General features: G+C 38.1%; 1 protein-coding gene across 1 annotated transcript in view; it reads right to left on the bottom strand.

The window, feature by feature from the left end:
* The window catches only part of THSD7A (thrombospondin type 1 domain containing 7A), a 254711-nt gene that overhangs the window by 100298 nt on the left and 139267 nt on the right, over positions 1-15146 (bottom strand). Inside the window, exon 4 of the mRNA XM_056484539.1 lies at positions 10429-11263. Coding sequence (XP_056340514.1) covers positions 10429-11263 — 835 coding nt within the window. The remainder of the gene's footprint in view (positions 1-10428; positions 11264-15146) is intronic.

Below are 15146 nucleotides of genomic sequence, written 5' to 3'. Positions count from 1 at the left end.
CTGTGGCATTTTGAGCTTAGACACTCCTACAAGATCTTTCCTTGACTGTCTCTTTGTCAGGTCCAAGAGCCCTCTTTCACTTGGTCTTGTTTTTATTTAAACACAGTTATACTCTACAACTACAAATCCTTCCTACTCTATGTGCAACTTGGAGAAAACTGGTCTGGATTTGAGACTGTTCAATATTCATGCTGAGGACACTCCAAAATATCTGTACATTGCTATATCTTGACAATCTATAAGTTAATGGATATGGGAGTCACAAACACAAGGTATTAAGGAGGCACCATTTCAAAGTTTGATTTTGTGCTTTTCCTGATGCACTGCTTTTCATGCTCAATTGTAATGGAGCAACAATGTGAGGTTTTTAATTTAAATCTAAAAATTGAACAGTGAAGAACATGTCCTTTACTATAAATTCAATTAATTCACTCAGCACTGATATTTAAAAAGAACTGCTATTTATTTTTTTAAATGATAATGTAAAGTAATGGAGATCAACTGGCAAGGTTAATGCAAACTAAATAACTAAATAGTCTCCTCAATAACTTTGGTCTATATTCTTTTGCCTCTATTCCTTTACCATTATCAACATTCAACTTTGGTTTTCCCATTATCCATATTCAGCTTTGATTTTCATTAATGAAATTTTCAGCTACTATTCCTTACTTCATTCACTATATTAATTCTCCCAGAATCCTGATATATTTGTTTTTTCTGTAGCTCGACTCTCTCATACTAAATAGTGTCACAGTGATGAGACACCACATGTCCTTCAAGATCAGGAAGAGCTGTGTTCTATCTTCCCACCTTTTGGGAAGCAACTTCATTATTCTTTTTGCAGTTCTGCTTGCATTCTCCAAAGCAAAACCCCAACAACATAATCCAATTATGTTTTGAACAAAGACTGACTGAATGAATTAAAAACTTTAGAGGACTGAAGAAGATGCAATCAAAAACTAGGCTATCTGCCTGGAAGAAACACACACTGAATATCATAAGAGGAGGTTCAGCAGTTCAGCAGAAAAAGGTAGCTGCTTCTGAAGGTTTCAGATCAAAGGGCAATCAACATTCTAAGAAAATCCAAAATGCTTTAACAGGTTTTTAAAAGGCTTCATCTAAATACTAAGGAAAAAGAGCAAGGACTACCTGGAAGATTAAAAAAAAAAACCAAAAACAAACAACAAAAAACACAGTAGGTTCCCTCAGAGCAGAATAATTTAACCATTTCCTAGCCACAATGTCCCTGCACACCATCAGGCATCTCCCACAATCAGCTACATCATCACAAACCATAAGATCTTCTCTTGAATCCTTGCTGATCTCATGAAATATGACTTCATTAAATACCACTAGAAAAATAGTTTCCAACCTTTACCACCAGCCACAAGATGAGAACTGCTGACATACAAGTCCATTCCACCAAACAAGCTCATCTGCAGAATGACTTGGAACAATAACTAGTTATTGCAGAACACCAAAACTACATGCTAGTTTAGCACTTGAAAACCAAAATTACACAAATACACAGAACCAGGCTTGTAAAGGCTGCCATTTTTAACTGAAAACTAAAACTGTAGGAATCTTTTGGAAAAGAGTCAGAAAGTGAATTTGTGTTTAAAAATAGCAATTATAAATCACACTAAAACAAGCCACAAGGCTGGGCAGGATCCTTGCAAGACTACCTACAGGCATGCATGAACATTGGCCCAACTCCCAAAGAATCCTTAAGGTAAAAAAAATAATTTAAAGCATGAGCTGAGCACAAGCATATTTTACTTTTCCCAGTGGAGAGAATATCAGCAGCTTGCTTAGAATTTTCTTAAATCTCAGTAACTTGCTACAAGACTAGAGACTATAAGGAACAGTTTCCAAAGACCACATCTGCTTCTCATGACTATAACCTTACAGTGAAGGAAGGGGTAAAATCTGTACCACATCACTCATTACATCACATCCTAGAAAAGCTCCAGTTTAAACTGCTGGGAAATCTGATGACCCATGGGCAGACCCACAGCCTAGATGCTCACACCCATAACAGAACAACCTCACAGAAATAATCTGGTTAGGTCAGAAGGTCAAATCAACCTTTGAAATATAAGGACCCCTGTGTGCAATTTTCTACTGCAACTTTGAATGGTCACACTTGTGGGTAGGAAGCCTGAGGAAACACAGAAGTATTTGTGCTGAATATTAATCCTTTGTGTTATCTGGAATGAAATTCAGATCTTAATATTGCATGGGGAGCATCTTCTCCTTGCTCTTTATTTGACCATTATGGAACCTTAAGAGTTATTCAGTATGAGTAAGAGGGATTTTGGAGTTATGAATAAAAGAATCAAGCACAGTGCTCTGATGTGCTGCAACAAGTTGTTTATTTTCCATTCATGGTTCTCCTCAGACTTCATACAATTTGTTGGATGCACTAACCTCAGAAGTAAAATAATCAAATTAACTCTATTCTTGGACCAAATGTATAGCTGGATTTTGAGAGAGACTGTGATAAGTATTTGGCCTAAAGAAGAAAAGCATGTTTTCTCATAAATAAAATCAAAATTTAAAAAATTCTATTTAATGTACAGCTACTAGACAGCAGGAATAATAATAGAGTGATTTAAATCCAGAGCTTAGATAACCCCCATGAGCTACTCTGAAGACATAAATTGCCATTTGTAAAGTCTAGTCATCCTTGAGATGTTCGGTTCATGGTTGGCAACAACTTGTTTATTTAAGGAAGTCGGTGAAAATACAGTGCCTGTATTTTCCCTGTTAGAAAATTACATAGTTCCCATTCATTTTCCATACAGCTGCACTGTTTAGTACTGGTCATCTTGTACATTGTTCTGAGAAACTGTTAGTACCTCCTGGTACAATGGGCCATTATAATCACACAAACAATGAGTCCACTTCTATTCATTTACAATTCCAATACTGTCCGCCTACGTGTTTTTCACAAGACTACTTTCCCATGATCCTTTCACAAGTTTAACTAATTCTGCCAAACACTTTTGAAATAAACAAAACCATTCAGGCTTTCTACATTACAGGAGAAGACAGAGATTACATACAACTACTGTGACAAGAAAAAATACATTGGCTGATGCAGGCAAAGCAACAAAGGGTGCTACTATACCCAAACAAGTGTCAACAACAGCTGCTGTGGGGCTGTTGTAGATACCATGAGTGCCTGAGGAGACAAGAAAGCAAAAGTGCTCAGTGAGAGTGGTATCTTCCACAGTCCAGAGATACAGTGACATGCATGTACATCTCGTGCTACAGATAATTTTGAAATGGGCAGAGCTGGTTATTTGGCAGGAATCTACAGATATGTCTTATCAAAGCTTTAGGGAGGAATTTCCCTTTGTCAGTGGGAATTTTCATTGCATAGCATTAATTGGAATTTACTTTGACCCAGAATAACAGCTAGATTCACAGGGTTATCAGCAAACAAACAAAAAAAAACCAAACAAAATGGCAAACTTAGTGAATAAAAATATACAATATTAATGTAAAGATATAAAGAAATATATGACTGAAAATTATTTTACTACTATTCGTTGTGTTTCAGGCATTCATTTAGATTTAGCCCCTGCATTTATGCTTTGATTTTGCAATATTACTGGCTCCATCAAATTTTCAAGCATTTGTGGTCAGTATTAGGAAGTGAGCCACACATTTTATTTCCAGTGGGACTGCTGAAAGGTAGGGAGTGAAACAGCCAATCCTGCTGTTCTGGGGAGTTGTAACTTCTGTGTGTGAGTCCTGTGCATTTCCACCCTGAGGGACAATATGTCCCAGGAGGATGCTCATTTCAAGTGCTCCTATACCATAACTTTATTAAGCTGATTGAGAAAACAAGGATATACTCTAAGTCCAGCCAACACTTAGCAGTTTCATAAAAAAAACTATCAAAACCAAAACACATGGGACTATTTTAGAGATTATGATATAATACCAATATAGAAAATCCAAAATTTAGAAAGATACTCCTTGATTAACATTTATTTATTTTGCCACAGAGGTTAATTAACATTAACTGACAATGAGGCAGAAAAGATGCATAAAAGTGCAGTGTATGAGAATCTTCATTTAAGATCTCAATACCTAATTCAATTTACCACTGTACAACATAATCTCTTACTAGATTGAAGCTGAAAATTCAACACTGCATTCATTCAAGGAAATAATTTATTCATTCACAGGATTTATCACCACAAGAGATTATCAGAACATGGAGTACAACCCTCATTACATTATAGTCTATTATATTTTGCTAAGGAAGATAATTACAGGTATTTGAATAAAAACTATATACTAGAAAGGCACCCAATCTTGATGCTTTGCACTGAAATATATAAATGTCATACATCTAGATGACAGAACAACTGTTCACTGTATGAAAGGAGTTAAAATATGGTGGGGAAAACAGGAATCATTCAAAATAGGAACCGTTCATTGCTGTTTCAATTATTCAGCACGGTGTGTACGTTTCCATCTCAAATCTAGATTTGGGCATGGTATGTCAAATGTGTAGCAATACTGACAAGACACTGTCAAAACAGAAGCCTCAGTAAGATGATGGAGCAGATACTTGGAATAGAAAGGAACACCCGTCAAATAATATTAAGCATATCCACAGAAATTTCTGTCTCCACCAAAATCACAGAAAAAAACTACAGGATGCTTCTACTTTCAAATTCATGGAAATTCTAAAGGCACAGCAGAAAATGATTGGAAAGCAGTATGTTTGCATCCCATTTCTCTAATAATAGTTTACGTTTTTATTATCCCAGTGCACCTGAAAATTAACCCTGTAGTTATCAAGAGGTTTTTCATCCAATATTGCTTTCTTCTTCCCTGTCCTCCATTTGTTAACAGAATGTGCTCTAAATAACTCCAAAGTAATGAATCGAGATGATTTTATATAGCACATTATCCAAATATATATATATCCATAATATCCCCATTATATATATATATATCCATATATATATATATATCCATATTCTATATATATATTATATATCTATATCCACATTATCAGGTGCTCTGTAAGTGAACCACTTATGTCTTTTAAATCCTCACAGTATGGTGAGCTGGGAGGTTCCTCTAAAAACAGCAGAAGAGTTGCCTTTGCAGTAACATAAAAAGCAGGAGCAGACATACATGCTCTCATCTGGTCCTCAGTGACAAACAAAAGGTTGCTTATGCTCCTTCATCTCCACAACCCATCATTGCTATTTCCCTCACCTTCCTGCAGCCCATCTCCTTGAAGTTACTGCCCCTTAACCACTGCCACCTTCACACACATCCCCCTTTCTGACTCTTGCCTCATGGAGGAGCTCAGAGTAGTGCAGAGAATCTCTTTTAAGATTCTTTTTCTAAGCAAGGCATACATTACAGGATCCAACACACTGCACTGCTGTATTGTATGTATGTCTAAATCTTTTTTCTGTTTGCTGACAGCATATTCCTCTGGGTGACTTGTCTGCTTTCCAAATCAATGGCATAAATAAAGCAACAGGCTTTTGATGGTTTGGCTTGGTTTTTTATTTTCCTCCTTCACACAGTTTATAATTTATAGGAGTGAAAGTCTATAAAGTGAATGCAGACATTTGTTTTATTATTTGGAATGGGAGCATTGGGTTAAGAGGTTTCAGGACCTGGAAAGGAAAACAAAGCTAAAATGCCATTCTAGAGGAGGATATTCTCCCTCCTTGTTTTTCCTGACAATATCTTGAGTATTATTCACTCATCAGTCTAAACACTCAATTGACCATTCCCAAATTCCTTAGTTTCTGGCTAGTTACCTTAACACCTGTGGCCAGTAGTGAATATCATGATTCTGCTTTAAGCAGATAGACATCTTTGTGAAGTAAGATGAAAAATGAAGCATTACATATGCTCAACATCAGCAAGACAAATCAATAATTTTGGTCCTACTGTTATCTCTCATGTGTCAACTACAGTATTGGAATAAATAAAAACTCAAACTCTCCAAAACTTGAAATTTAGTAAAGCACTGCAATGAGATCATAATGAAAACTTCTAAAAGAGCCAAATTTATTAAAATATGTGGATATAGTTTTCTAGATATTTAATGAATGCACAGAATCAGTGACGAAGATGAAAACATTTTAAAAATAATTATTTTCTCAGGTGAACAGAGGTGAAACAAATCAAAGATCATCATATAATCAAATGTATTGAGGCTAAGACAATGTGCTAAATAATTGATTGGCAACTCTTCCAACCTAGTCATTCTGTGAATTCTGTGAATGTCTTAAATTTTTAATTCTTTTCTGCCCCTTCCTTTTGTTCCACGATTGTAATTGCTCTGATTGTAAAAGCTCAGAATATTTATAAAATTCTACTGTTTTTTCTTGAATTCTCACTTTAGGTCATTTAGGTCACCAGTAATGGCCATCTTCACATACAGGTCTCTCTTCCACAGTGGTGCTGCCAAGAGAGTATTAACCAGTTTTGGGGACTGCAACCAGAGCTGATGGGGATGGTTTCCTATGTAGTCTCCTCCATTCTTCCCCCCATTCAGAGATATTCTGGTCCCAGACTAAGCAAGATAACAAGCTGTATCTAAATGATGTAGAAAAAGAAAGGAAATAGTACATAAGTTTCTGGGACTTTGTTTTGTTTTTTTTTTTAAGAGGCAATTATACCCTGGAATAACTGCTTTAACAACAGTCCCCTCTCCAGCCATTTGAGTTAAGTGACTCTCAGCAGTGACAGGCTGTCCCCAAACTTATGGGCCAGCTTCAGGGGAACATGATGTGCTTTGTCACCAGATTTCAAAATCTTTGCAGAATGCACAGCCATACAGGTCAAGAAGATACTCCAGTTCTATTCCATGTTCTTACAGTTGTAAATGTCTGTGGTTAAGTCCTTAAAAATTTCCCAATCTAGTGAGGTCCCAAGAAAGCATTTCAGCAAAAAGGTTGCATGAATTAAAAACCAAGAAACAAACAAAATAAACTCCTTTTCTTAGACTTGTACGATTTGTACAAACCAGCCAAACATTTTTGCTAAACTTTCCTACAAAAGTCTGCTCAGGAAGAAAATTATGACAAAATGTTTGAGACACAACAGCAACAGAGTCTATATTACAACAGAGAATTATAGGCTTAACATGAGGCATAATCATCACAACTTGTAGCAGGAAAAATGGATTTGCAACTGTTTTGTTTCTCTATATTGCCAGTTTGTTGTTTAACAGCTCTCTTTGGTAAACACCAGTTTCACCAAAGAGGAAACATTTCCGACAAGCAAGTATTGTCCCTTACACTAACAGCAGCACTGTCCAGATTTTGTTAGCTATCCAAAAAAGTCATTTTCTAAGCAATTTTAATTACTGAATTTGCTTTTTCCTTCAACATTTCTATTTTTCAAATATTCTCAGTGCAACAGAATTTCAGTCTGAGTGGAACATAAGGCAAACACAGGCCATGTAACACATACATTATTGCAGAACGAGCAATACAAAATCCAATATTTCATCCTTCACAGGAGACTATCTATTGTTCACTCGGCAATAAAGTATATAAATTAAACTTTGATTTTCTTGTTTCACTTCTCTTTACCATGCCTAGTGTGCTGATATGTCAAGAGAATTTTAGCTTTTTGAAGTTTTGCTGACAGCATTACAGAACCATTTTCTCTGTAGCATCCTTCTGAAAGTTGTTCTTTTTTAAAACCCTTTTTATAATATATCAATTTTGCTATCTCTGCAAAAAAATATTACTCGCCTGAGGGTTTTTATTCTTCTTTCAGTCTTACTGCCAGGGGGCTGATTGTTTCTGATTGCTAAAGTCAAAACTCACTGAAAATGGACTATTTAAGCTGAAGAGGATTTCACATGAGAACGGCAGGTTTCCCAGTCACCTTACTTGTCTATATTATTTAGTAACACCATTTCTATGTGATGGAGGTTACAAAATCATTTGAGCTGGCTGCATTGACACCCCGGGCAGAAAAATAATTCTGTTGTTTCAGATTCTGGAATGGCAGTCATAGAATAAAGCATTTGATTGCTTAGTGAAGAGTGCAGAACAAAAGATGCAAATGGATATACAGGTAACATACACTGGCCTCTAAAAGCTTTGTTATCAGAACCAGAATTTATCACATGAGTCATTTTACCAAATTTTCTTGATTATACTATGCAACCAGAAAAGAAAATTCTGTATTAAAATTGATGTGAAGACTACTGGAAAGCCTTTGTGCAATTAAAACATAAAACCTTACGCATTAGACATAGAAATGCCCACTGCATCATTTGTAAAATTTTCAACTCTTGGAAGAGTTGATCCTACATTGTATTATCTATTGTTTCACTGCCTCAGGCAAGAGGGTTTCATTCACTTCCCTGCACCAGCCTGAAATTGCACAAGACTCTGAGGTATCTGAATTTAAGACAGCGCTGGTGATCTAAGTGAATTCAAGAGTGAGTGTAAGGATGATGAGTAAAGTATGCCACTGACTTCCAACTATACTTTTACTTTCTTTTACCATTTATCAGAGCTTTGGCATGACTGTGTCATTCCTCACTTTTTTTTACTCAATGATTTTATTAACCTTTCAAAAACTCAGGGATTTTAAAAAAGAGTACCTGGCTGCTATTTGATAGCAACTGATGTATAATAAATTATTCCTTGTATTTAAAGGGTAATGATGTTCCTGGGCTAGGCACAGTGTGGGCTGCATGATGTGAGGCTGGAAAAGGAAGGAGTAAAGGCAATTTTTTTGGTACCAAAAATGAGGTTGTGCTGCAGCCAACACCTGGGACTGCCTGAGCTGCTGATTTTGAGGTTTCTTGTGAAGATCTTCATCCAGGTTGAATGGAATGTTGATGGAAGATCCAGGTGTGGATCAAAACTCTTAAAGAACTGAAGAAAACCAGACCTAGAAGGGATTGTACAAAAACTATACAGTCAGTCCCTCTTCCCTAAGAGCTGCTCCAGGTGTGTCATGACCAACACATGCATTTTTCTAGCTTTTTCTTAAAAACCTTTGAAGATGGAGGTGCCACACACGGCCCAGGCAGTTTTCTCCAGAGTCCCACCATTCCCAGTATTGAGAAGCCTAGCCTCATTCAGCACTGCTGTGATTTTCCCATTACTGCTTTTCTAATACATCCATAATATAGAGAATAGATTGTTCCATTCTTTCTTGTGATGGGTTGTTGCATACTTATAGGCATTTCATTCACATCTTCACCCCTGTCCTTCCTTCAACTAAACAACCCAAGCCTTTCAGTCCTTAGACAGGGAACTCATCATTTTCCTGTTTCACTGCTGGATCATCTCTTGAAAAGAATTATACTAAAAAAAATGTTTTCTACACTTGAAAAAAATGATATTATTTGGTTCCTAATGGAAAAAGGTGGAAGCGTTACATGTTCTGTGATAGAATGTTGAACTGGCACAACAAAAACTCTAAACCAAAATACCTTGAAAGAAGTTCCTAAACATTAACATAGCAGCAATGACTCTCAGCCTCATTCAGCAAGATATCCTCATCATTTCACAGTTGAAGTAAAATTGATTAATCAGGCATTGAACTAGAGGGCAGGAAATAGAATCACATTAAGAAAGAAAGACTGAACTCCAAGATTTTTGAGTTGAATAGAAACATTCTAGGGGATAGGAAAGAAATACATGAGCTAGCAAGAGAATGGCAGACAAATCAAAGATAATACAGTTTTAGAGATGCATCCAGAAGCCTGTGGAAAGAATTATCAAAATATCAGTGACTGACAGAACTTTCGAAAAGTAAAATAATAAATCAATATATAAAAATAAATATCAGAAAAAACTCAGGGCAGACACCATAGAGGTGTAGATGAGAAAGAAACAGAGGAAACATGGAATAAACAGAGGTTTCACAGTCTCCCTTTCAGAAATTTTGCCACAGGAGTCATGAAGGACAAACAATATTTCATGCTTATGTATTTTTTAAAAGTATACTAGAATGAGTAGCTGCTGCTTTCTCATGCATCCTTCTCTCTTGTTTTCTATTTTTATTGTAAGTCTGACTCAGTCCAGTTGCCTGTAACATCAAGCAGTAACATCACCTATTTCAAAAATGATGTTAGAGAGCTAATGCCTGCCTAAACCTACAGAAAGAGAGCAGACATTTGACATCTATCTTCAAGCTTTTGGGGGAAATCTCTTTAAGCAAAGAGAGGCTACAGACTAGCACAGCTTAAGAGGGCACGTGTGTGATGCGTAGTATGATCACCAGCACAATTTGCATGTTTCACGTCACAGAAAACACTGAGCTTGATGATGGATGTTCAACTGGAAATAGCATGAGCCCCATTTTGAGATTTGGGCTTGTGCAAAAGAATCCACTTATGCATGTTTTACTTCAAACAGATAAAAATTAAAGTATGCAAACGTAAAGAGTGATTACCTCAGAGCGGCAGTTTTCCCATTTCTGTGAGTACAGGTGACCTGCCTTGTTTGGTACCCAATTTGTATGTCCCAGTATTTGTTCTCCTGTCTATTCTGCCTGTTACGATTCCTCTTCTTCTTAATTAACTCGCGAGCCTCAGGATCTCGAACCTTTTCCTTTTCTCTGTCCTTTTCCTTGTCTTTGCTCTTCCCGCGTTTCCTCGCCTGCCGGATTTGCCTGGAGTGGGGCAGGGAGCAGGCGCTCCAGGGCCCCACGCTGAGGCTGTACAGGCTTTCCTCGGCCGAGCAGGGGCTGGACTGGCACACCTGGAACTCGGTGAGGTTGGGGCAGGCCGAGCCCCCGAACTGCGGCGGAGCCACCACGTGCCGGGTGCGGTGCTGGAGCCCGCTGCCGCAGGTCTTGGAGCACCGGGACCAGGGCGAGAACTCGGCCACGATGCAGTCCTGCCGGCACGGGATGAGGCACGCCTGCTCCTGCCGCGGCTTCGGCTCGAAGTACTCGCAGATGGCATCCTGGGCCGGCACGCCGTTGGATTTCTGCACGCAGCTGATGTCCCGCGTCTGGATGCCCTCCTCCCCCCGGAGGCACTCCAGGGGCTTCTCGTGGCTGCGGGCCAGGACAGGCCGGCACTGGCTCCAGCCGCCGATCTGCCAGTCGTAGAGCTCCTTGTGCCAGTCGCAGACGCGGAAGCAGCTCTGCTGGTTGTCGGGCCGCTCCGGCTGCCGGCAGTTGGTGGGCAGCGTGGTCCAGCCCTCGGCGTGGGCGCACCACACCGCCCGCGTCTGGAGGCCGCCCGGGCCGCACTCGTCCCCCATGCATCTCCCCCACGGGCCTGCAAAACAAGACGAGATGCTAACATTGCACACTCTGGTCATTTCTCTGCCACGCTGCAAAAGCAAGCTCACACCACTTCCTGTACGTCTAAGGAGTTCATCCTTGGAGAAACTTAAACTTTGAGAATACAAGCGTGGGATTACTCTCCATCTACTGTTTTTATGATTACAGATACATCTCACTTTTATCCCAGACAAACTGAATATTTAATATTGAATAATTCCTAAGCATACACATGAATCAATCACATTGGAGAACTATTACCCAAACAATCACATTAGTTCTTGCTGCCAAGGTAGGAGCCAAATCTCTTCCCTTGTAGACATGAATTGGATCTTTCTCTTCCACTTGAATAACCTTTCCTGAACTGTTAATTTTTTTCCTTCACATTTCTACCACACTACACTTTATACCTTGATGCCAATTAATATTGTGTTCTCCACCCTCCACATTGCATACAGAAAACTACACAATACATGGTGAAAAACAGTGGTGATTTCAAGTCGGCCACTTCTAGTCTTTCCTTTATTATAACTAAAAAAAAAAAGTTAAAATACAGTTAAGAAATGTTCATTCCACACAATCTGTAATATTATAGAATAGCTCTTGAAGACAGAGACATACCAGCTTGTAACTCTCCAAATAACAGAAGCTATTGAATCACAGAATACTGGGTTGGAAGGCACCTCAACAATCATCTGGTCCAAACTTTCTTGGCAAAAGAACAGTGTAGACACGACAGCTCAGCACCCTGTCCAGTTGTATCTTAGCAGTGTCCACTGTTGAGGAATCTACCACTTCCCTGGGGAGATTATTCCAACTTCTGATTATTCTAATTGCAAACATTTCCTCTTGTGTCCAATCAGAATGTGCCCAGGAGTAACATTCACGCAGGAGTAACTTGTTCCTACCATTTTCTAATATCTCCAATATGGTAAATATTTGACTTGCAACATATTGTTATAATGAATGTCAACAAAAATAAACAAAAGGCTATCTCCTTGAAAGATTATGTAGTTGCTTTTTCCATTATTAAAAACTGTAATATTCACCCAGTTCAACCCATGAAATCCATAAGTTAGAGGTTAAAAAAATCCTGTATTTGTCAGGTGTTTTAAGATCGCCCCTCACACACACTGTAAATTGACTTAATACATAAGATCAAAAGAATAAGCAATTCAGAGAAAAACCCTGCAACTATTTATCAAAGACCTGTCTATCTGCAGACACTACAGAAGACATTTTCTGTACTGAGGAGTGCCCTGTCCTATGAAGAAATTGGGGCCAAGCCACACAATCCTCATTCACCTGAATGACCCCAGTCCAAGACTATTTCTGTGAGTATTGCTGTTGAAGGAGCCAGGCTGAGCCTTTGCTATTTTCAAAGCAGGTTAACAGCATAATTTTGGAACTGCACAGGAATAAGTGAAATGAACTATGGCAGATACAAATTATTTACAACATCTTCTTATCAAATGACTGGGAGGAATATGTGGCCACATTTTAGTACTGATTCCCATGAGCTTTAAAACTCTCATTGACTTCCACACAATTTTCATCTGTTCATCCAACATTAACTTCAGTACCAGTTTGGGAATGGGCTGATGATAGGCTATACATTTAGCCTCTGCTCCTCATTGTCTCTTTTTTAAGTGAACACCATGGCTGAACAGTTCACTTGTAGTTTTAAAACCCTGAGAATGAACACTAGATGGCTGAAAATAGCAATACCAGCTGGCAGATTCAGCCCATGGAAATTCCCCCATCCACACTAACCAATATTCCTGTTATTTTTCAGTTGCACACTTTGAAATCTTCAGTTGAGTTACCCCCCTTTCCCTGTAGCCACTGTGGTCAAACTCAAGCACTTGCTGAGGAATGTTGTTGCTATGCATTTGTATGAGGATATCACAAAATGAGAGGGAGAGGTTTCTCTCTGGATTTTCCTCACATCTACCCATCTCTTTCTCAATTATTAAGAGCCTACAATAATTCACTTCTAACTTAAGTAGCCCCAAAAACATTGCAAGCTTCAAGGTGAGATATGGTTGTCTTTCAAAATTAATCACAGGAAAACAGGAAAATAAGTGTCTCTGAACCGAGTAAAGGGGCTTTATGACTTTTCCAAAAAGTCAAAGAAATGAATCCTAAATCCACTTTAAAGTTTTGAATGATTCTCAGAAATATGAGAAAAATCACATTCAGGTTACCTGCACTATGTTTTTTTTGCTATGCCATTATTAGAGGTAATATATTTACCACTGTCTTTGTAAATAAGAAATTTTGGCATAAAATTAATTTCACAGAGACTAATGTAGCATACATATGCAACTCAGGATGAAAGAGATCAGCAGGACACTGTGTAGAGTCTCACCCACCATTACTTAAAGGCTGCAGGAGGTGGGGGTGACTGCCCTTTCACAAATCTTCAGCTGATGTTTAGCACTATACAACAAGAATGTCTTTAGGAAACCTGTCAAGCCTAATCAAGGCTTCATATAATATTTTAATTTGCCCTTTATGAATATTCTTTAGGCTTTCTCTTTCCACTGAAGCAGTCTCCACACAGACACTCTGCTGTCCCTGCTGTGTGCTGATCCAGACACGCCTCACCAATGGGATGTATGTGCACTCAAACCATCTCACAATAGGGAAAAAGGCTACTGCTGTGAATGCAAAACAGCTTTTCTTTGGATTTTAGCTGAACATACTTAGATGAGTGAATCATACTCTGCCTGTAGTGAGCTGAACTTGTTTCAAGAAAACGCTATCGTTTATCCACTCTTTATTTAGAGTGTTTTACAAATGGCAGTTACAGAAATAAATAGGAAGCTTGCCTCTTTTTGTTCTGGGAGTTGTCACTGAAGTCTTAGTGAGTTTAAAATGTCATTTGTAATTCTTTGTCTTCTAAAGAGATTATTGTAAAATACAATATTAAGATTCCCTCTAAGCTTCTGAAGGATTAACATTTATTTTTTTTTTTTTAGAGAGCAGGAACATAAGTGAATTAAACATTCCTGCAAGTTTATTCTGAAATTTCAGGGAATGACCACAATGGAGGCAAAAGCTGAAAACTAAAGTCCCACTAAAGCACTGACAGTTTTGCAGCTGAGAACAAAGTAAGCTATCATTGTATTTAATATAGCATATTTAATATAGTAAACTTAAATATCGTTTCAGGTATTAAAATTATCTCTGTTTTAAAAAGAACTTTGAACTTCAATCCAGGACAAATAAAGCTATGTGAAAATCCCTTGAGCTCTTCTTCTCATACAAATACAAAGAAAGACAAAATAATCCCCCAACTATCCTCAAACATAAAACTCCAAAGACATCTTAAAGCATTGTGCAAGACATTGCTCACATTTTTAACAAGTGAGAGCTGCACTGATTTCAACTGACTTTTGCTGTATTTTCCATGAGAACTGGTTTTGACCCATTTTGTGTTACTGGTTTGGTGCCTGTAAGTAGCATTAACAGTTTAATGCCAGGGAGAGACTCAGACTGCATGAGACAATGAGCAGCTTAGTTTTCAGTATTTTGAGAGGATTGTATTTAATGGGACTATTGAGAGACTGATTAGCAAAAATCTACTTTTTCTAAGTTCAGAAACAAGCTAACCTTACCTAATATTGGAGACCTCCAATTTCTTTGTACCATGAAAAGGTTGGGAAGAGGGCAAAGAGGTTAACAGACTGATACAGGGCTGAGTCAGAAGGACACAAGTATTACAAGATAGAGTTCAAGCTTAAGCAGTAAATCTCAAGAGGGGTCAAAAAGACACAGATCAAGAAGTATTTGAAGGACTCAGAAAATGAGACTGAATGCAAACTGCAGCTCCTGATAGTGGAGCTGGTCAAAGAGCTGGGTGAACAGCAGGT

Source organism: Oenanthe melanoleuca, chromosome 2 (assembly GCF_029582105.1).
Source record: "Oenanthe melanoleuca isolate GR-GAL-2019-014 chromosome 2, OMel1.0, whole genome shotgun sequence".
In the NCBI taxonomy this organism is placed as follows: domain Eukaryota; kingdom Metazoa; phylum Chordata; class Aves; order Passeriformes; family Muscicapidae; genus Oenanthe; species Oenanthe melanoleuca.
Note: the sequence above shows the minus strand (reverse complement) of the source record. Positions and strands in the feature narration are given on the sequence as shown.